The sequence below is a fragment of the Rhagoletis pomonella genome, unplaced genomic scaffold (genome assembly GCF_013731165.1).
Source record: "Rhagoletis pomonella isolate Grant_MI unplaced genomic scaffold, Rhpom_1.0 Rhpom_scaffold_01248, whole genome shotgun sequence".
NCBI lineage: Eukaryota > Metazoa > Arthropoda > Insecta > Diptera > Tephritidae > Rhagoletis > Rhagoletis pomonella.
Window position 1 is genome coordinate 10278 of NW_023459802.1, and position 23829 is coordinate 34106.

A 23829-nucleotide genomic window follows, 5' to 3' on the forward strand; every position below is an offset into this window, starting at 1 on the left:
TTCGCGACGAGAATATAAACGCATGTTAATATGTATATACATATGTATGTTTGTATATTACTTATAATTACACGTAGAATCCTCCTATGCTACCCGCCTGTAGTCGAAAAAAAATTTACCCGCCCTAATGTTCATACGAAGACGAGCACTAATGGTAGTTATAGGCGTTAAACATTCCTTTTCGAAATAAAAATTAATTTTCCTAAAGTGCGAATGGTTGTTAATCGAGTTCGTCGTCCCCTTTTTTTCCCAGCCACCTCCCAGAACAGAAGAATATTGAAAATAAGGAGACCAGTATTTTTTTTAAATTGGTTAACATTTATTGGTGCTGCCAGAGCTTTGAAGTTTCCCATGTATTTTACAAGAAAATTCTTTTTGTATAGAACTGCTATACAATCGTTAAAATTAAATATTTTTCGATAGAATAAAAATATTTCACTTCAGAAATCTTCAAATTGAATTGTACGACTTGGCAACATTGGCATTGCCTACTGTCGTGCTGAAATAAGTAAACGACGAAAATCGTCGAAAACTATGCAGTGCTGCCAAGTTTTTCCGTTTTAATACACCAGTCGAGCGGAAATTTTAGCCAATGACATGAAATTTTCGATACGATTTGACTCTCGAAAAACGACATGCATTCGACACGACTCTCGCAATGACGGAACTTATAGCCGATAGTCTTATCTCTTATTTATGTATTCGTAACCAAATCGCGCACGAACTGTAAAAATCAGGGCTGCAAACCGGTTTTGAACCGAACCGTCGCTTTTTTTCGGGCTCCGAACCGAACCGTTTTTATTTTAAAATCCCAAAACCGAACCAAAAACCACTCCAAAAAATGATTCGGTTCGGTTCGTTCCCCCGATTTTCGGAGTAAAAATAGTTGGTAAAATTTTTAAGTAAAATATGTATCCTAATTGTTTTCGAAGATTTCTGAAGGGAAATTATTTTATTCGAAAAAAAATATTTATTTTATTTTTAACGGTGTTATAACAGTTGCACGAAAAATTATATTTACATGGAAAAATTTAAAGTCCTGGTGGCATCATTAAAGAGTTGTAACCGATTTCAAAAAAAAAAAAAAAATATGGGTTTCCTATTTTTTTTATTTTCCATAATTCTGGGTGATGACAGCGGAAAAATTCCAAAGACTTCATTTTCCCGTGTATTATTCGTACATAATACCTACTATCTTAATTACCAAAAAACAGCTATTTACTTCAACAAATTTTTCAGCTTTATACCAAAATTTATTTTCAGAAAAAATTGAAAGAGCAACAAAGAGTAAGCGCTAGATAGCTGTTATTTCGGAGATCACCACATCAGCTCATCAGACTTCTGGTTTTCGACTTCAGCAGGGAATGAGTTTCCCCTAGGGCAAATCCTTTCTATTTGTGATACCACGCTATGAAGACCTGTCTCTGCCACTTTGGCTACCGCTAAATACTGGTAAACTTCTAACGGAACTTCCAAAAGTAAGTACTGCCTGGAAGCGTTTACATATTTACAAAGAAGTGTTGTGCAATTACAGACTGGGTACTTTTGGAACTCTATACATAAATACATACATATATAGTATATGTATATGTACTTAAAAACATGGATTTGGGTTATTACCGCGTTTTTACAATTTAGAATTTATATTTACAAAAAAAGGGATTTTCTGTTGTAAAAAAGAAATTAAATAAAAATATATCTATGTACATAAGGGTGCATCACCAAAGAACGTTGCGGGTTTTCCAAAGGAATTATAAAATTTATTATATTCTAAGACTTCCGCCAAAATATTTCGGTAACATATTAAGATTTATGTGAGCTAGACCGTTTTGAAAAAACCCAAAAATTACTTTATTTTCATTACGTTGATAGGATCTTTTAAACATTTTCATTCACACCTTTTAAGCTCAAACTCATTTAACATGTAAGGTGATTTAAAAAAAATTAAAAAAATAATTATTATAAAAAAGTATATTTTTGGAGGAATTTTCAAAAAGGTTCAGCTCACGCAAATCTTAATATTTTTCTAAAATATTTTGGCGGAAGACTTAAAATAGAATAGATTTTATATTTCCGATAGAAAAACAGCACCGATTTTTTTATATAGAGAGTTATGCATTCTTATGTACATATTATGTACATTAAAGCTGGTCAATATGTATGGGAGATTTTTTCGGCTATAAGCGCATAGCCCAAAAAGATTTTACGTGTAATTCTAAGCAAATTTTTCGAAGAAACCATGGGTCTAGTCTAAAATCCATTTGGAGTTTGCCATATTGCGAAAATGGGTTTCTTACCATTTTGCTGTAGTCTCGTAAAAAAGTGCTTAAATTTTGTACACAAACTTGCTATAGGGGGTTTTGGTATGAGAAATCGGTTTCTGCACCTAACCTTTTTTAGGACTTCCACCAGAGGGCGCAATAGTAGAAATTTTTACATTTTATTCCAAACCTATTTTCGTAATTTGGCCAACTCCAAATTGATGTTAGACACATGGCTTCTTCGACAAATTTGCTTAGAATTACACGGCTATACGCGCATAGTAAAAAAATTGACCCGCTCTAATGTAAATGGATGCATATATCATTTCATGTTTTTTAGTTCTTCTGTTAAGCTAATTCGTCCCTAAATTGCATACTAATTACAGTTACATACATATTTAGGTATGTGTTAATGCAACTACCGCTGGTTGCCTTTCGCTTTAAAATCTCGCAGAGCGCGCTAATTGCATACAAACACTAACATCGATCGATTAAAAATCTGTTCAGTTCCGGTAATTCTTAAATATATAATAACAAAAAAATACATACATACGCACGCACATTTAGAGGAATAAAGATTTAAAATTGTTAATCTAATACACACGTACTTAGTTACTTATGTATGTACATACGGATTTTTGGAAATCTACAGAATTCAACGCTTTGACTTGTGTGTACAATTGCGATTTTGTACTAACGTTTATTCAACGTTCAACAGTAGTGTCTATTTTCTACTTATGTCTTTTACACGCTCCTGATTTACACGCCTTACTTATACGCCACGCCACGTGCTACCATAAATGCTATGCACATACTACATACATACATATGTAGGTATGTACATCCAAAGTGCTCACGGTTTACTCACGCTTACAATTCTTTTTTACTTGCACTTGTACTTAACCGGCTACCTGCTGCATGGTTAACTTGTTAATCAACTGCTGACACAATTTGCCATATTCGAATTGATCGCCCGAGATGCGTCGCAGTTTGATACCTTTGCCAGCCATTTGATTGTCACGGCTGCGGCCTTCACACACTTGCAACTCGATTTGTAGGCCGCCCGAGTACTCCAAGCTAAGATTTGTACTTGTGCTACCGCCACCTCCGCCAACTCCAACGGTACCGCCAAAGCCGCCACAGTAGCCTGACGTGCTACTGCTGGTGTCCATCGATGTCGCTGATGATTCGCTGGCGTTACTTATGCGTGTCTCACCAGTTGCTCCAGCTACGCTCGCGCTACCAACGTACTCTTCCGGCAGTCCTTTGTGCAGGACTGCACCTTTTGGTGGCATCGTTTGGTCAATGGTTTGTTTGACCAACTCCAGTATGCGTGTCGGGTCAAGGTTGGAGCATTCATGCGGCAACGGCACTTCGTAGCACATCTCTTCTGACATGCGTCGTGAATCGCAAATGGAATCGGGTGATAAATGTCCCTCGGTATGATCGCCAATCTCGGAATGTGAGTCCGATTTGAAGCCGGAGCTAGCGGAAGGCTCTTGACAGGGTGAGAGATTGTTTGAATCATTACTTAGTGAATCGTCGGAGAAGCCAAGCGATTTATCACTGCCGCGTCGATGTGAATCGCTGGCGTTTTGTGCATTACTGGACGTGCTAGCATCGCTTTCTAGACGCGTCGTGTGGCTGTCGTTAGCGCATTCTAAACTAGTTTTGCGTCCTATGCCACGTGTAATCGAAGGCATATCGCTGGAAGGTTCAGTGATTATAAGTCCCTGTTGGAGAAATAGAGTAATTATTTTGGACGTAATCGAAAATGTGTGTTTTTTCTACAAAAAAAAGTTTGACTTTGCGCGATTTTCGCGATCCACAATTTTACCAAAATATTCGTACTCTACTCCCTTTGGTGCTACCACTCACCTGTAATGACATCAGAGACGTGTGCGGCTCTAGCGAATCGCAGTCACTGTCCCGGCTATTTTCTGAACTCAGCGCCACCAACGTGATCTCGCTGCCCTGCACATCTGTCAGACATATTTGCGGATGCGACGGTTGACATGGCGATGCTAAATCCTCGTTGATTAGCCCGCCGGTGCAGCCTGCATGTGGCGTACCCGTTGTGATGGTATGATACATTTGTCCATTGGCATTCTCCTCCTGTATGATACAAAGATTGGGCGAGGCAGGTGGCGTGGGCACAACCCGCACCGGCTGTGCTGGCGACAAATTTAGCGGCTTGAGATCGAAGCAAGTTACTTGCGGCAACATCCAGTTGACATGTTGTTGAGCAAATGCATTCGTGGGCGTTTCCGCAGCAGAGCTGTCCGAAGCACACACATCCATGGAAAGATCTAGCGGCTGATTGGCTGCAGCAGCAGCGGCGGCTGCGGAGGAGGCTATTTCACTGGCAGCTGAAGTGCCGCGTGTAATCGAACCACCGCCGCCAGTGGAAAGCACCGAGATACCTTTCGTAATTTGATGCAGTGGTGATGAGCCACCACCGCCGCCACCGCTGCCGACAATACTGCAGGGATTGAATGGCCCTGCGCCTGGCATATAGGGGTTGGGTGAAGATGAGCCGCTAAAACTGCTATAAATGGGCGACTGACAACCGCTACTGCTATTTGAACCACTAAATTGACCTGCACTCGCGCAAGTACTCACACCCGCACTAAGTGTTATGTGACTGAATTGACCAACCAGTCCATTGCCGGGATAATGCATTTGCGGATGCATTAGACCCAAATACTGTTGCTGGTATGGACCTTGACCCAGCATCTGTTTCGAGTGTGCACCCATATTGTGGCTACATGCAGTTGGTGGTGCCGTTAACGGTCCACTAACGGCGCCCATAACGCTGGCGCTAGCGCTATTTGGCAAGGAGAGTGGCGACACACTCAAACTATACATTGCTTGGTGTTGCATGGGAGACGACGCCGTCTCTAGGTGGCCACCACTTACGGCAGCACTTGCGGAATGTGCTGTCAAGCCCAAATGGGACGCTAAGTCAAGCGGCACCATACCAGTAGCTATTACTTTATTGGCTATATCCGTGCTCAGTCGATGCTCCCTGACAAGGCGATCAAGCTGCGGCATCAGAGCTCGTACAGCTTCAGGTGGTACCTCAATATCTTGACCACGGCGGAATATCATGTGCGGAGCGGGCTTGCCATGTATGGGGGAACCTATAACGAAAATAAGTTTTTGAAGGAGCGGTAATAGCTTAGTATGTAGATAAATAATTATAGATGATTATATACAAATACGGAGATAAGTTGAGTGTGCAAACAAGCTAAGCATATTTTTAATTTGTTTCAGAGTTTTTTTTTTGTTGTAAATTAACTTGATTCAAACATTGGTTTTTTATTGATTACTCGTATAAGGTTTCGTGGACCCAATCGTCTAGTTCCAAGCTACCCAAAGAAGAGTTACTACCTCTCTGGCCCTTCAGAATCCAAAACTAGGAACAAGTTGCTCATATCATAGATTACATAGGTTTACAAAAAAAGTCTCCATATTGAACCAACCGATGTTATGAATGCAAATCCGAGGTCTGTTAGCCTCCATCACGTCAGGTTCGAGGTCATTTTAGGGTAAAGTAGGGCAAAAAATGCATTGAATAAACCTGAAAATTCAATATACTTCTTCTGAATTTGACCTTGGCATGACATCTAGATGACTTTGAAGAACCAAGGGATCCCCATATTCGGATTTAGCGACAACATAAACAAAGGTTAACGGACCTCGGATTCGGGTTCAGCGAGTCTAAAAGCCCATATATATGAATTTTCAGGTTTATTCGCGTATAGAGGAGGCACCATTGTAAAGGTACTTCTACTCGGCACCTATAGGCGGACAACGAAAGCAAGGACGGCCACAAATATAATAGAAGGACTAAGCGCAAAAGAACTTATCACCACTCGAGATGGACAACTAACTCAATTTTTCAAAGCAGAGAGGAAATTGGCAAAGTTTTTTGTCTCGACCCAAACTGACAATTAGAGTTTAAATTTCCTCCTTCTCGATTTTAAATTCGCTTTTAGCAGTATATATCCCTATGAAACTAACTCTCCGAGTTGTTTAATCCCTAGCAAGGTCTCATATAGCTCTACTTAAGCGCTTATAGCGCCAATAAAAATATAGGAAGGTTTTAGGAAAATATGGCTCAAGATTTATCTCAAGGAGACTGCAGCTTGTACGTTGCTCCGGAACGCTCTCCATTGAACACAAGTCCTGTAGAACTATTAAATAATTAGTAGGTAATGGCTGGACAACTGCAAATATTTCCCTTCAATCTAAGATGCCTAGCACAATTAAAAAAAAAAAATCTATAAACAAGTTGAGGATTACGACAGGAATTAGGTATGTTTGAATCAAGTTAAAATATTGCTATTCTGATTTTTTTTTGTAAAGCTTACCAGGTAAACTAATTGAATTATCTGAAAGTGGCGGTGTTGGTGCAACCAAAAAATTACGTTGTGCTGATACTTTTTGCAGATACTGACACTCTTGTAATGGTCCTTGGAATTGTGCTTTCGATCCTTCGGATGCGCGCCTTACGGGGCTGTAGCGTCCTATAGTTTTTGAAATGTTATTAAGCGGAGGTAAAAGAACAAACAAAGAAAATAGTGATGGGTATTAGTGTTAAAGAAATATTGCATTAGATAATCTTGAAATGGTTTTCTGTTAGGAACTAAGAAGAAACATTTTACAATGATTAAGTTTTGCTTATGTAGATGACAATTTTTTATACTCAAAGAAATTTACTGTGGCTCAATTTATGTCTACTTAACGGCAATATTTTCATTTCCTCGTAATGTTATATACCTCGTGTAATAATTATAAACCCACCACAGGTTTCAAACTTGTGAAGTATTAAAAAAAAAATTCAACAAACATTCGTGCTTTTTAATTAGATTTCTAAGAACGACTTAGGGCTGGTTTCTCCAACTCAACTTAACTTAGTTTAGCCAATTTTTTAGACTTAGTCAAGAATATGCTGCGTAAAAAGTAGGCTAACTTTTGACTTAAGTCCAAAAACTGGCTAAACTAAGTTAAGTTGAATTGGAGAAACCAGCCCTTAGTGTGCATTTCTGTTGCCCATTCAATTCTAGTGTAATGAAGTGCAAGTTTGAAGCAGTTAGTACTTAAGGGATGTTTGCAGTTTTCAGTTGATTTTAGGAAAGTTCTGAAGACATTGAAAACGACTAGCTACGGGCCACAGCTTCCAATTTGTTACCTTCATTATCTAAACGCTTTGTCGATGACGATATGATTTTTTTGAATGCGGCAGCGACATCATGAATTTGTATAGGTTTGACATAAAAGAAGAGGAAGAACCTTATCTGTCGCTGGAAAAATAGAAATAGATCTAATCTGGCCATAACCACAGTCGTCGCGTAGCCCAGTCGTCGCCAAAGTAATTATCTACATAAGATTACGTGTTAAAATAATTTGACAGCCGTGGTCCGTAGCTCGTCGTTTTCATTGTGTTTGGGCTATAAGTACTAGCTACTTGCACTGTATTAACTAAATTAAATGGGCTATAAAACTACATTCCCAAAATCTTTCTATGAAGCCTAATTAAAAAGCTCGACATTTTTGCGAAAGTTATTTCTTGAAACTGAAAAACTCTTGAAAATTTCGAAACTTTTGCTGAGCCGTGAAAATTGAAGTTTTTCTTTAATATGTCTTTTTTTTACTTTTAAAATCTATTAAACATAAAACAATGTGCCTCGTATATTTCTGAAAGTAATGCCTTTCTTAAGGTCTGATTATGGCAACTTAACGTAGCTTAGAGGATGTCACTTAAAAATTCCCTTAAATGAATGTTGCTTATATTTGGACAGCCGAAACTTAACGCAACTTAATGCCACGTCGACGTCTGTTTCATTTGGATTTTCTAAGTTCTTAGCTACGTTAAGTTAAGTTAAGTTGCCATAATCAAGTTTTTATTCTTACTGCTTTTTTGTTAGGCTGTATGTGTTTTTGGTCTCCAATAGCAATAAAATATCAGAAGCAGTGTACATTTTTTTATCTTTATTTTTTGCTAGGTAACTGTTTTTGTTTGGAAATACGCAGTAAGTGATAAACACGGCCGAAAAAAATAAGCAAGAAAAAATCCATTTTAAGCGCTTAGATAAGCACTAAAACATTGGTAAATATACTTGTAAATAAGCTCGCAAAACCACAAAAATTAAGTACAGTTTGACGTTCTGTTTTTTTTTTTTTATTTAAGTTTATTTCAAGGATTGAAAAATTACAATAGACATAGAAGTGTTGCTTGATATTCTCAGATAGAGATCTACGCTGGTCGTTTTATTTATTTTTTTTAATATTTGTTATTCCCTCTTTGTATTAAATTATTTTTAATCTCTTCAACAGCACCAATGCCTTCCCGTAGAGACGAACCATTGGTTTACAATTTTTGTATCCAAGTTAATTGTATTGTATTGAAGTTAGGTGTTAAAAAATACCAAATCTGTTTTTATGTTATTATTTGCAAACATATCTTTAGTTTGATGAGCAAAAAAAGACCAATAAAGGGACAAGAAAAATTTATTGAGCCAAATTTTCTAAAGCACTTCTTAAGAAATTTGTTACGCTTTCTACTATGGTTTGCTAAAGTTTGTTTGTGAAGAGTGCCATAAGGCACTCTAGTTTTCAACAGAAATATATGCCCGTTCCCTTATTTCGTAAGAAAAAAATGAGATAGTAGGCTGTAAAATATCAGATGTCAAAACTCCTTGGACACTGAGAGAAAAATCAACCAAAAATTGGTTAATATTACCAAATTCAAACTTGAAAAGGAATCAACGTGATTTTTGGTTAATATTAACAATGCCTTGGTTGATATTTTCAACAATGATTTGGTAATATTAACCACAATTTTGTTTACATTCACCAAACTTTTGGTTGGCGATTTTTCGTTTGAATAAGTTTATGTTCTGCATTTCACACATACTTTTTCGTAATGCGGAGATACAAAACAAAAATGTTTAATATCATTTTAACATGTTGCCTCTGACGGCCTTAGCAAATAACTCCAAGCATCTCTACACACTCAGCTACAGCCGATTTATAAATGTGTCTCCAACTGTTCTACTTGAATCAATTTTCTTCGTCGTTTGATTTGGTTCTGCACTTCACAGAGGCTTTTTCGTAATAAAGAGAAACCAAAACACAGAAAAATAAAAATACAAATTATGTGTTGCCGCTGAGGGCCAACAAATAACAGCAAGCACCTCTGCTCGTTCAGTCACTGCTATACATACGAATTTGTTCTCAAATGTTCAATTTGAATCACATTAACTAGGTTGAAAAACCCATTGTGCTTTTGGTCCGGTGCACTACTATTCACACACACGAAACAATAGCAATTTATTTCTTGATCGTTTACTTAAAAGGTCCGAACTTAGCTTTATACATTGTAATTAAGCAAAATAAGCATGATCGTTAAAATGAGTGTTGGGGAGTATCCAGTACTTTTGAGGATCGAGTTCTTTGGTATCGATACTTTTAAGGATCGGGTATTTTTGAGAGTACTGAGTACTATCTTTAAATATGCACATCAGCGTTGCCATTTTGGTGCTTTTGGAGCTGGATTTAGCACTTTAGCTAGCTCTTTCTTTAGTTATTTTCAAATTTTTCTAGCACTTTTTTAGCTTTAGAAAGTTTTAGTTGCATTTGGTATATATAAGCCAAAACTTAAGCGTTGATAAAATGGAAAATTTCGAAATTTCTTGGATCTAGGCTAAAGAATTCAAAAATTAATTAGAAGAAAATTCTTTTCCTGATAGCGCGGATTTTGTTTTACCTTACTAATTTTACCTTTAAGGAGAGCTGGAAGTAAAATTCTCCAGAAAAATGTAGCGAAAAAATTATTTAATTCAAATATTTGAAATTACAGACTTTAACAGTTTGTAAAGTAATTTTGTTCACTGTTATAAGTGCCATAGCAACGAACTCGAAATATATGCTCCTTATTTTGGTTGTAAAAGATTTTTTCAGCACTTAAACTTATAAAATTCGTTGTTTTTATTAAAATTGCGGTAAATGTAAAAACAACCTTTGGTCAACAAATGCTCAACCTTAACAAAAATATATAGCTCTTCATTTTAGCTACTATTAGTATTATTTACCCCTTTTTAGCTCTTTTTTTCGACCGTTTTAGCTCCAAACGAAATTTTTCTCTGGCAACACTGATGCACATGAAGGTAACAGTTCAATGCTTAATCTCACAAGCTGGCAGCACTTTATTGAAATTAGTATTGTACTTGCAAACTATTGAAACTTTAAATTGATACAATCATTTTTGAATACCGGTTAATGTAAATAAAACACAGTACTTTTAAGTACCTATTCGACACTTAATCCTGAGTACATTGAATCGATACTGAGATCAGAGTATTTTTGAGTACTGAATACTTTCGAGTTCTTTTGTGAGTACTGAGTACTTTCGAGTTCTTTCTTGAGTACTGAGTTCCTTTGGAGTACTCAGTATCGATACTTTTAAAAATCGAGTGCGGTCGATCCTTTTGGGAATCGAGTTCTGAGTAGTTTTGGTATCGATACTGCCCAACACTAGTTAAAATTAAGCTCGGAAACTCAGAATAAGCAATAGCATAAACTTTTCGACCTTGGTGATAAATAATTTTTCAATTTCTCCGCCCCTGCCAACTAATATACAAATGTATGTTAGTAAACTCCTGTAAAGATTTGAGCAAGGTGCGTGATTTGGTTTATGTTTGACAGTCACTGAAAGAAGGCAACAGCGGACATGCATGAATGTATCTTCTATTAAAAATTAAATGATTTAGAAACTGACAGGTGTCAAGTTCTGGCACTAGCTCACGATAAACGCTCACCAGATAAAACGCTTGCTTCGCTTTGCGTGATAGATTCGCTTTGATAGATAAGCTGAATTGTACAAAGTATGCCACATACGCAATCATGACAAAGCATGTCAATACGCACTTAGTACCAACAACTCGTCCATGAGGTCTATTTAAATAGTACAAGAAGAAATTTAATTTTGCTACCGTACACATCGCTTCATTGTGGAAATATAATGTAGGTTTCATAGAGCAATTCCAATTTTTCGTTTGTAATAGAGATTGGTCTTCGGAAATAGTAATCGTCCTATATTCAGAGGTACAGTCCGTAGATGCCATAATATAGTTTCTTAATAGATGGCGCATGGGGTTCTCATATGCGAGTGATCTACGAACTGTATTTCAAGATTTATTCCGGCTTTCTTTTGTATGGTACCCGTATGATCGGCAAAAGCTTTAACTTCTTTATTGCGGCCGCGTACTCATACTAAGTGGACTGTTATAGTTTTATCGGGGAGATAAAGCTTTAAGAAAAAGCACATGATTTCACTGAAACACCTTCTTAGGGTTAAGGTAGTTTTGAAAAAAAAGCCAATTCATGTTCAATTACTGATCACTGATTGGCTTCGAACTTTCAGATAATTGAAGGATCTGAAAGCAAGTGCAGCGTTTTTAAGGCCAATGATTACCCGATGACCTAGTAGGGGTCGGTGCAAACTTGCCTGTGGAAAGCTGTATACATATGAAACGACAGTTCCACAGAGTTTGTTACATCGCTCATAGATGAGAGGTAGCCATCGGAATAAATGTCAAGATAACCCATTAATACACGGGTATCAGGTTACCTTGGATGGCGCTATTGATAGAACGATTCTATATTTGAGACTGTTAATTAATTTTAAATTCTTATTACTTCCTGCTAAAGCTAGACAATGTCAATTGCAATAAGCCACACGGCTTCCGAGTTGCAAAAAAAAAATAAATAGATCGAGATAGCTTTTTCGCGTAAAAATAAAAGTTGGCAGCTTTTTTTGCGATTTCGAATGTGGCGACACTATCAGTTTCGAAATAACTTATTATCTAATATAAAACTCAAGTTAAGATTTAAATTTCACTTTCAATCGACTACGAATCAAATACAGATTTTTGTTTTTTCAAAGATATACTATTAAAAATAACTTAATTATTACGCATTTAAAGGGGGTAGCACATTGTCGAGGGTAAAAAGCGCGCAGGTTTCAAAAAAATATAATCGCGAATTAAAACATGTAACAAAGCTAATGCTGGTAGAAGAAATACAAAAAAAAACACATAATTTGACATTAGCAAGTAAAAGTAATACAATATTAATGGCTATGATTATTAAAAATTAACAAAAATAGTTAATGTGAATATAAAATCAACTTACATAAAGTTAAATGTTTAACAAATAAACAAAAGTGTTAAAAGAAAAGAAAATAAAATAACTTAAAAAAAGAACTTACCAACTTCTTGCACGGTTGGCAGCTTGTTGGTGGATTTGAAATGAACACGCCTACTATTTCCAGAAGCGTTAGGAGGACCTTGTGCCGTCATGGCTGCATTTGCTAATGCCTGGGTAGGCAAAATATTGGCGCTCGATGACGAATGGTAAGGCGCAAAGGCGCCAGTGGGAGGGGATTGGCTGAGCGTGGGATTCGTTGCGCTATGCTGGTGCGGATGTGATTGATGTTGCTGCATTTTTAAAGCAGGTGGCAAGTAATTGCGATTCATGCGCGATTCCACCTCGCGTATAAGCTCAGGACTTATCACTGTGATACGCAGGGCATAAGCAGGTAGGTCGGTGTAGGAAAAAGGTGTGCAAATGGTGCATGATGTAGGATGAGTGCAAGTAGAATGGGGTTGGAATGATGGAGGCAGTGGATATAAGGAATGGTGAGGTTAGGAAAAATAGGATCGTTTTGTTTGGTTTTTAGTTTATTACACAATTTACATTACAGCCAAGCAGAAACCAAATATTTTTTTAAACGTATATAAAACGAAAAGAGAACGAAAAAGAAATATGTAATTAATAAACCAAAACAACGAAAAATAATAAATCGATATACATTAAATACAAACTGTGAATAAAGATCTAACGTAAACAAAATCGAATGTTAAAAAATGGTGCTTATACTATACAGAGATGGGAAAGTAAATAGGGATGCGACATTTTAACAAGTTGTTAGCTATTTTTATTTTGCTAATTTAATGTTTATTATTTTTTATGAAAGTATAGCTCATTACCTAACAAAAAGCATGTAAATCCGAATTTAAATTTTTCTACAAAAGTTGGAAACATTCGAAAAAATTGCACCAAAATTTAAAATTTCAGTGGAATAAAGTGCAAGTTTCAAGTAATTTTTTATTTATTTTTTTGTGCTGTGTCACGATTTTTTCCCCATACGGAGTACGAGTATGTTGGAAAATTTTTTTATACATATGTTTGGAGGAAAATGCGCAACACCGCCAGCAAAAAAGGGCAAAAAATAACGGCAAGTTCTAGTTACTGCTATAAAACTGCATACCAAATTTTTTCTAAAAATTTAAATTCTGCATAATTAGTTTGAAATATTGATTAACACAGGATTAAATTCGTCGAATTTTGTAAATCTTGCACAAAGTTTAAAATTTTGAGATACATGGTTTTCCGTCAGATAGTGAGCTATAATATACTTTAAAAAGAATAAATAAATATTAAGAGCCGTTTACACAAGTAGCTTTAAAAATGTGTCGTGTGTTTGAAGGGTAGATAAATTTTATAAGCTACTTGAGAAAGCAGCACTGAATAAACAAAGTTAAAAGTTGTTAAAACATCGCGTCCGTATTTATTTTCCCGCAACCATAAGTGTATAAAATAATTTAAAAGTGAACAAATATTTATTCGAATACAAACTAAATGCGAAAATGGCTGATAATTGTAAAGCAGCGAACCTGCGCGTGCGCGTCATGCCTTACACATACTATGTATGTATGTATTTAAGTATGTACGACTAGCGTTCAATTAACTTTTATTAGCACATGTATATGTACATATGTCTATTTGCTGTTAGAAAAGCTCATTCTATTATATTATGCTACAAAATCCCAGCTCGATAAATTTTCGACTAACCTGGCGGTCGTTCTGTTACAGTCAGCAGGCCGGTACGTCTTGTGCGAATACCACCACCACCACCACCTGTTGCTCCAGCGCCAGTCGACTGCTGTGACATAATGGTAGGCATTTGTGGCACTATAGGCGGTTCATAAACACCACACACGGGACAAGTCTCGCCGGAATGATGCTGTATGGACAGGTCTTCCGTACAGCTGACGGTGTGTCGTTTACCACGAATTTGAATGTATCTGAAAGTTAATGAAATAAATTAGTTTACAAAGATGAACGTAGAAATCTTTATTTATAGCAATTAAAAGGACTAACACCCTGTAGCGAAATAAGACACGAGCCACTTTAGAAGTACATACCAGAGTATGTACCTTAGAAGTACATTAGACTGGGTCGAAAAAAAAAGTTGCTAATGTCCGCCCCTAAATTTAAAGATTATGTTGAGAGGGTTCTGGAAAATTTTTTTTTTTTTTTTAACCCTCCGAAATACAGCCGAAATGGTTTTTTTCGTTGTAACTTGGTTATTTGACGGCCGATTTTTAAAATTGATATGTCATTATTTTTGTCTTGAGAAGCTTCACTTTTCGTTCTTATGTCTTTTTAAGCTTTGAAGTCGCGTTCGCATGATAAGGGCAGAAACAAAATTTTACCCCCCCTAAAGTATATTTTTTTCCTTACCAAACGAAAGTACTTAAAAATTCAAGAAAATGTTGCCTTCAAACTATATTACTAAAATAATAAACAAAGGAGTTATAGCACTTTTAATATCACAGGTCAACATGAGTTTCAGATGTAAGTATAATAACACAGTACAACAAAAATTGATTTTTTTTATGCAACAGAGTAACCTAAATTTAAGGATTATGTTGAGAGGATTTCGAAATTTTTATTTTATTTTTTTTTTAACCCTTCGAAATACAGCCGAAAAGGTTTTTTCGTTGAAAGTTGGGTATTTGACGGCCGATTTTTAAAATTAACATGTCATCACATTTCCTTTTAAGCTATGAAGTCGTTTACCCATGGTTAGGTCAGCTAACAAAATTCGCCCCCCACAAATTCCTCCAACAGTTTTCTTAATACCCAAAAATATTGCTTAAACGAACTTGTAGCTATAAGCTGTGATGGTACAGCTGTCAATACTGGATATAAAATTGGAGTAAATGCACAAATGGAACGTTATTTACAAAGGCCCTTGCAGTGGAATGTGTGTTTGTTACATTTCAACGAGTTGCCTCTAAAAAAGTTGTTAACGCATTATATTGGCAAGCAGAAAGGACCTGGTGTTTGGCCAGGGGTGTTGGGGTCTGAAATTATGACTTGCACCAAATACCCGGTAGGTTGTCCACACTATAATAGTTAATGTTATAAACAAAAACATATATTTTCCTTATCAGGTTGTAAGTGGTTTTGAGGCTATTGCTATGGGAGTTATTCCTGAAAATATTGGCTCTTGGGAATTACGCAATGATCAGCGTTATTTATTTGATATGGTTTTGGCAGTAAATAATGGTGAATGCGATGAATATCTCGCTAGTAAGAGCCCCGGTCCCGTCAGTACAGCTCGGTGGCTTACAACAGCTTCCAGGTTACTTCGGGTATATGTTTCCAAAGAAAGCCCGTCAGCGGAGTTGCGAAACATGGTAGAGTTTGTTGTGAAAGTTTATGCACCATTCTGGTTTCTTGTAAAGAGCCAGCCACAAGCAATTCATGGAAGTAGACACGTTTTTAAGTATATTTGCTGGATACGCGAACTATCAAATGCTGTTCAAGCCATTATACGTTCAGCTATAGAAAATAATGCATATTATTTTCACCCAGAAAATATATTATTAGCCATGATAACCGACGCTGATCCAGAGATACGTAATGATGGGTACGAAAAAATCAAAACAGCACGTCAATATCCACCAGCAGGGCTTCGCGTGTTCAAGGTCCCAAAGCGTGGCGTAATAAACTTTGAAAGTAAGTCGTATGTCAGCATGATCGATTGGAGTCAGTTTAAGATTACGGAACCCCCCTTGTGTGCAGTTCTACCCAGATAGTGAACTTACAATGTTTCAATTTTCGGAAAATGAAGTGATAAATATCCCAGGTAAATATCTTCAAACTAAAAACTTCACGGGTCTTATAGTACTTTTAAATCATTTTTTTTTAGAGTTCCTCTGTCATTCCCAGAATACCGAACGGTTTGTGCGTGTTGTTAGTGAGTCTGCAAGTGCTGTCACTGATGAAAAGCGCCTGGGCCACATTTTTGCAAAATTAGAAAGCCGAGACCAATATAAAAGCCTTGATTCGCGCCAAAATTTGCTTAAGTAGCAATAAATATTGTAAGTGAAATAACTTTTTTGTTGATTATTTTAGTAATATAGTTTGAAGGCAACATTTTCTTGAATTTTTAAGTACTTTCGTTTGGTAAGGAAAAAAATATGCTTTAGGGGGGGTAAAATTTTGTTTCTGCCCTTATCATGCGAACGCGACTTCAAAGCTTAAAAAGACATAAGAACGAAAAGTGAAGCTTCTCAAGACAAAAATAATGACATATCAATTTTAAAAATCGGCCGTCAAATAACCAAGTTACAACGAAAAAACCATTTCGGCTGTATTTCGGAGGGTTAAAAAAAAAAAAAAAAATTTTTTTCCAGAACCCTCTCAACATAATCTTTAAATTTAGGGGCGGACATTAGCAACTTTTTTTTTTTGTATGGGGACAGACCCAGTCTAAAGTACATACAGGATGTTCAGGAATCCAAATCAATAAATAGCGGAAATTTCGGCGAATTTGTTCAAAGCCAGCGGCAGCAGAATGGAAATTTATTTGGCCGGAAAAACTAAAAACAATTTTTTCAAGCACTTAGGCATTATTGCCCATTGTACTTAAGGCCTAGGGAGAGGATTTAGAGGTTATGGATATATGGGTGGTACTCCTTTTTGAATCTTAGCACTTTGTCGAGGGAAAGAGAATGTAGCTCGTCCATTCTCAATAGATCCGATAAAAAATGTGGCATCTAAATTAATCTGGCGAAGATCGGACAGCGGCAGAGAAAATGTTCTGTACTATCCTCATCTTCCAAACAAGATGGTTCACAGTAGATTGTCGATGATGCATAGGGTGACCATACATATGTCGTCCCCGTGGATTGTTTCTCATAATCACTTCTTTCAGATGTAGACCACTCCTTCTGTGTCTGAGAATTTTGCTACCATCCTGTCAGACCTTTTCAGGAAACACTAGGTTGTTTTGCGGCGCTAATACTACCGCAACGACTCTCATGAGTTTTTATTAATACCATCCTTGATGTACCCAAGAGTTCCCGCTATGCTTGGCCTTAAAATTGTCTCCAGTCCAGGGAGCCGCAGTTCGCCAAGTCATCAGCCAGTTCGTTGACTCGATTACCATAGATCAAGCACATTCAATCTTATAACGGAGTTCAGCTTCAACTTATTTACATTCCTGGACTATATTATTTAAGAGGTGCGAGCGGTTTCCATGGCTTTTATAGCAGCTTGGCTGGCACTGCAGACCCAGATTTCATGTCCGCGCCACCTTTCGCCAATTATTCACTGCCACTTTCAGTATTGCATAGAATTCCGATTGAAACACCGTTGCCATTGCACCAAAATCAGCAGGGCATCTGAACTTACCGTCCAGATTCCATCCACCTCCAGCGCCATTTATCCTTGGGATCTTATATCATGGACTATACTTTGAATGAAGAGCTACTAAATTTGGGATCCCTTGAAAACTCATATGGCTGTATAGAAGGACGTTGAGCCTAACCTTCTGCTCTGTCCATGTTGGGAAAGAACTCTGCGAGTCCTACGAATCTAAACGAGGTTCAATAAAAGGCGACGAATTTCAATACGATCTCTGATGCTGACGATTTCTGATGCTGGCGATTTTTAATGCTGGAGCATGTAGATGATCTTGCTACTTTTAACTCTAACGCCAAGTCTCTGCATGGAAAAAAAAACGAAAGGAAGAAGGTGGGTTCAAAAATGGGTGGACGATATAAACAGGTTCCATGACCAGGTATGACCGTACAACCAATTATAACAAATGGGAATGTGGATTTGGCTTCACGAAGTCCAGTAGCCGTGTAGAGACAATTTTTAGAGATACACTTCTCGGCTTACACGCTGTACAGGTAAACAGACGGCTTGAAAACTGCAGAAGACATAACAGGAGATATCTTTGGTCCTCGAGCTAACACTGAGTTTCCGAGACTCAAACATTTATTTGTTTAATTTTGATTTAAATATCTGTGATCTAGCTTTAAGTTCTTTACCCATCAGTCTATCGGGAGAAGATGCTCAATAAGAAGCACAGAAGGTAATGTCTAAAGGCTATAGTCGTATTAACTGTAGTCTTAACCTTAAAGTGCATTTTTATTTAAATAATTCTATTGGCCGAAAATATATATCTAATTAAGGTGGTCAGGAGCTTTAGCTTCGACGCTGTCCAATAAGTGTAGATAAGAAATTCTTCTCTACACACTTATTACAATAGATAGATGTATGCATTTGTATTTAAAATAGAAATATGCAGTTCTTGATAGCTTCCCCAACTTCCCCACACTTTACTCACTTTTGTATCTCCTCGTTGTTCTCCTCGCTCACAGAATCGCCGGCACCCAACTGTTGCAGTTGTGTTTGTTCGCCCACACCTTGACCCAGCATACGATCTGTTGGCGCGCCGCTTAGGCCTGCAGGATTTGCCACATTCGGACTGATATAATATGCATTCGCGTCCATTTGTTGCGCTTGACCGGCAACTTGTTGCATATTATTTACCGAAGAAGGATAGTAGATGTGTAGATTGGCGCCACCGTCAGAAGCGCGACGTCCAAATGAACCTAAGAAAATATACACAAACGAGGGGTTAATTGGATGTAATATGAATATTTATTTTAAAACCTACTGGCACCCATCACCACTGGTGGCTTCAATAGATGCTGATCCTTTATGGTTAAATTGTGTAGCGGTTGATTTTGTAACATTGGCAGGTTCATTGGCAAGTAGGCACCAGTCTCGTCTTTATTCTCTGGTGTGCACTTGAAATTGATTGGCGGCACATTTGGATTGGCAAGCGCCTGTTCGTGTGCCACATCGCCAGGACCCACAGTATGTCGCCGCGTATTAGTGCCGTTTCCACCGGCATTGGCACACAGGTGATTTTGATTTTGGTTTTGTGGCTATGAATTGAAATTGAATACATATATAAAACAGTTTTCTTTTGTAATTGTGGAAATTTTAAACTGACCTCATTCGGTCGCGCCAGACATTCTAATTCGAAATCGCCGAATTTCTCTAAATCCACCGAAACATCGCTCCAATGAAATCCTAATCCACTTTGTAGTGCATTGGTGTTGGTAAGTGGACTTAAGCGATCGACCGACTCCTGTTTGATTGGCTCAGAGCGATCGACCACACCAGTGGTGATACTAGTTTTGCGTAATCTGAAATAAAATATTTAAATATTTTTTAAAAAGGTTCACTGAAATGTTTTCTAAAATACATAGGTAATGTTAGTTTTTAAATTCAGCGGTAGTGTAATGAAAATTTTAAAAGGTAGGGAATACCTTGGCAAACTGCTTTGGAGAGCAGAGTTAAAAAAATAACGAAAACGCGCTGTACGTACGGCTGCCTTACATATGTATGTACTCCTATAACGGAGGTGTTGAGGACAACTGCCACGGCGTCCATAGACCTCAAATTAGAGAATTTTGAAGCGAAACCAGCCTAAGGTTGGCGGCGTCAGGTGAATTTGTAGGGTATACAGATTACGTGGCTCCGTGCCATAATTAAGAGAGAGAGTTTAGGGGAGCAGCTGCCATTTTATTTAATTCGATTCGGGATCAGCTTTAAAATGGTGAAAAATTCGAGATTAATCAACTTCCCTTTCAATGGCTTCTGAGCTGCCTGTAGGTGGTATGGGAAGCTTTAAGGCAGTTGGAACTTAAGTCAGCTATACGACCAGTTGTGGCTTCGCTACTGATGATGAACTTTGACCGGGTCCTAAACGTACGATGTCTTCAAATTGTCGTGACGAAAAAAACTAGAATAATTTTGTATTGGAATCAGCTGATTACCAAGTAGCGTGGTCTATGGGGTTCTAGCCTTTCAGTTGAAATTTTCATGCGATAATTTTTGTTTATTCTCTGTTTACCTAAGCCATAACGCTTTGCTCAGGAACAAAAGCCTAGGCATAAAGTAAATATTACCAACCCACTCTATGTTTACGAAGTCAGGTTATATCATCGAGTAAGAATACAAATAGTAAAATTATGAAAAATACGGTCATGAACAGAACTGATTTTGCTTAATATGCAATTATTATTGTTATATAAGTGAATTCTTTTTTCAGGCGAAGCTCAGGATAAGGCAGAATATTTTCACTTAGGGCCAGTTTAAACTTATATCACGTAAACTGCGTTCATATTTAAGAGCCGGCGGACATTTGATTGGTTAATCTCAGTTTAAAGCAGCAACCTCGAGCATTTAAACTAAGTTTAAACCACAGCAGAATTTAACCGTGCAATGAAGTAGATATATACGTATGTTATTAAAAAAAAAACTTATGATTACATCTGTTGATAAGTAAGTATGCATATGTAACTTAAAATGTTTCTAAATACTATGCATGCAGTACCTTGAATAGGCAGCTTGATGCTGCATTCTATGTTGTTCTCGTCGCCTTTGCTGCAACTTATCGGCAAGCAAATAATAAATGGCATATATATTATCGAAGCGATGATTATGCACCGACTCGGCAATCATATCGGCGGTCAGTCCAGGCAATTGTAGCATATTCTTCATTATCTCCGTATCTAGGTTGGCAACAGTCGCTGTCGTTTGCGCATTGCAGCTGCTATTGCTGTCGCTACGCGCAAGTGGACTGCTGTCGGAATGTTGTGCGTAATCATCCAGTTCCGCTGCCCAATCGCTTAGCCAGCGATGTTTTATAATTTGTTTTAATGTATAACGTCGATCTGGCTCAACGACCAGCATATTACGTAAGAGGTGCTCACAGTCTAAACCACGTTACAGTGGCAAAAATGGAGAGAAAGAGTAATGTGAAAATTTTTGAAAACATTTACATATGTACATATGTGCATACATTCATTCCAATCAATCCATTTATATTGAAATTAACATTTAAATTTACCTCGTGACATAAAGTATGGTATGCGAAATTTTCCAGTAACCACGCGTCCTTTCAACTCCAGCAGCGTATCACCATTGAAAGGCAGTGCACCGCACACTAGCGCGTACAGCACGACGCCCAAGCTCCAGATGTCTGCTTTGGGTCCATCATATTCCAGACCCTGAAATACTTCAGGTGCGGCATATGGTGGCGAACCGCACCACGTTGTCAACGGATTGCCCTCTTCGTAGCGATTACTGAAGCCGAAGTCAGCGAGCTGTGCAACGAAAATGATTTGATGTTTCGGTTGTTAGTATTCAGGTAAGTATTCGACACTCTTACCTTGATATTCATATCCTTATCGAGCAAAACATTTTCCGCTTTGAGATCACGATGCACCACGCCCATCGAATGGCAATACTGCACGGCTGAGACCAATTGTGTGAAAACGCGCGCCGCTTCCTGCTCTTTCATAGGTCCATTCTCTGCCAGATGATCGAATATCTCGCCGTTGGACGCATACTCTGTGACAAGATAGATCATTGTCTCTGACTGCATCACCTCATAGAGACGAGTGATGTGCGCATGGCGCAGCGATTTCAAAATGGAAATCTCGCGGAATGTTTTGGTTAGGTATTCCCGATTTAGGCATGTCTTATCGATAATTTTTATCGCTACCTGGAAGTGAAGAAAAATTTTGTAAGAGAAGTATTTGATCACTGAAATACTATGTTCATTGGGGATAAAAAAGCAATAAATTCAATAACAAGTAATTTTCAGCAATGATCCAATGATCGATTTTAACCAGAATAGTATGGGACACTACCTTTCGGATGCAAAAAGAATTATCGAAATCGGTTGATGTGGTCCAAAGTTAGGCGGTAACATAAACCAAAGAAAATAAGTATTCCGACGAACTGATAACCTCCTCCTTTTTTGGAAGTAGGTTAATAAAAAATAAGATAAAATAAAATAAAATAAAATTATATAAAATAAAATAAAATGAAATGAAATAAAATAAAATAAAATAAAATAAAATAAAATAAAATAAAATAAAATAAATTAAACAAAATGGAATAAAACAGTATTGCAAAATATAAAAGCCTACTAAAATAAGTACAATCGAACTAAACAAAATATAAAAATACAAAACTATTGACTACTTTTATAAATAAAAGTCTTCAATAACTTTTATCTAAGATATATAATTTAAAGAATAAAAATAACTGATATTTTGGATTTGTAAAATAAAAAATCAGAAAAAAATGTTATTTAAGGAGTAATTAATAAAGGGCAAAAAATAATTGTTAAAGAGCCTGGAGTCCTTCATAAAACTCGAAAAATCGAAAACGAAAAGCTTCCAACTTAAACACCTATAAATTTAAGTTCGGCGGTCCGAACCACTCAGCGAGCATTATATGGTGAGCTTGCTTCGGATGGACGTAGGGCTAGCTTAACGATCGGTTTCAGCAGAGAATACTGCTCTAAAGGAGTGGGAGTGCAATTCACAGATCAGGAAGATTCTGCTTTCAAAGTAGATTTGCATTGAAATGCCTTGTGGCTCCACAAGGCTGGGATCAATAAAATAACCGAAAAGTACTTAGCTGCTTGCTTGGGAGTTTTCCCCTTGTAGCATTATTAAGGTCAAGAGGGAAGAAATTTAGAGGTTATGCATATCGAGTTTTGCAGAAAAAATCTGAGACACCCTAATGTACTTTTATTTATTTATTTATTAGTTCAGTCTCCAGAATTGATTTCTTACAGACTAATTATAATATTTTAATTATTTAATTAAAAATACTATACAAATTCGGCTCGAACATCCTTTAACTAAGTTTAATATCAATACACAGTCTAACGTACCCAGTAATCGGTTCGTTAGGGGAATGCACTCTGCCTATCAATATATGATTATTCCTTAGATTTCACGGAGTATTATATATATTGACTGAATTGGATAAATCCTCACAGTTGATGTTTCTATTTACAACATTATAAATAAAGATTATGGAGAAATAGTATCTTTTGTCGTGCAAGGACACTTTCCCAAGGTAATTTCTGCAAGGCGATTTTTGTAAAAATTCTTTGAACTCTTTCAATTTTATTTGAGTATAATTCATAGTATGAACTCCATATTAATGAGGAATACTCAAGGCGGCTCCTCACCTCCTCTTTGAAATTCGTAGTGTATCATCAGAAATGAAGCCAATATCGCAAAAAAATTTGATACAGTGAAGTCTATATGTTTAGCAATTGTCAGCTTTGAGTCGAAAATAACTCCCAAATCTGTCATTTCCGAACTACTAGTTATACTATCGATACTATAACTACATACGACGTTGTTAGACTTTCTAGAGAAGGTGACAACACAGCATTTGTTTATATTGAGGTTGAAATGGTTAAATGTATATCACTGAGTGAATCAGGTAAGATCAACTTGCAGATTATTACCATCTATTATATCGCGTACAGTGGAACAAAGTTTGCCGTCATCCGTAAACATTAGGT

At 37.1% G+C, this 23829-nt stretch overlaps 2 protein-coding genes and 1 long non-coding RNA gene across 4 annotated transcripts; 1 reads left to right on the top strand and 2 right to left on the bottom strand.

Annotated features, from left to right (window-relative positions):
• Positions 1–306: 306 nt before the first annotated feature.
• Positions 307–1819, bottom strand: LOC118752128. The gene is made up of 2 exons (XR_004994637.1): positions 1189–1819; positions 307–1154 (listed from the first exon to the last, which is right to left on the bottom strand). It is a non-coding gene; the product is annotated as an uncharacterized LOC118752128 (long non-coding RNA).
• Positions 1820–3003: 1184 nt separating this feature from the next.
• Positions 3004–22062, bottom strand: LOC118752126 (the record flags this gene model as incomplete). The annotated part of the gene is made up of 11 exons (XM_036486973.1): positions 3004–3994; positions 4140–5404; positions 6638–6793; positions 12538–12843; positions 14184–14416; positions 18763–19030; positions 19096–19369; positions 19438–19633; positions 20827–21208; positions 21343–21598; positions 21664–22062. Coding segments are annotated over 11 exons (4569 nt in total), but the record flags the coding sequence as incomplete, so codon positions are not given.
• On the top strand, positions 15230–16468 carry LOC118752127. 2 transcript variants are annotated; one of them, XR_004994636.1, is made up of 3 exons: positions 15230–15510; positions 15572–16269; positions 16333–16468. XR_004994636.1 is itself a non-coding variant. In XM_036486974.1 (2 exons), exons 1-2 carry the CDS (start codon positions 15346–15348, stop codon positions 16217–16219), a joined length of 813 nt encoding a protein of 270 aa, XP_036342867.1. In that variant the 5' UTR covers positions 15230–15345; the 3' UTR covers positions 16220–16468. The 2 variants fall into 2 exon arrangements, 1 of the variants encoding a protein (XP_036342867.1); XM_036486974.1 differs by having other exon boundaries at positions 15572–16468.
• Positions 22063–23829: the final 1767 nt, after the last annotated feature.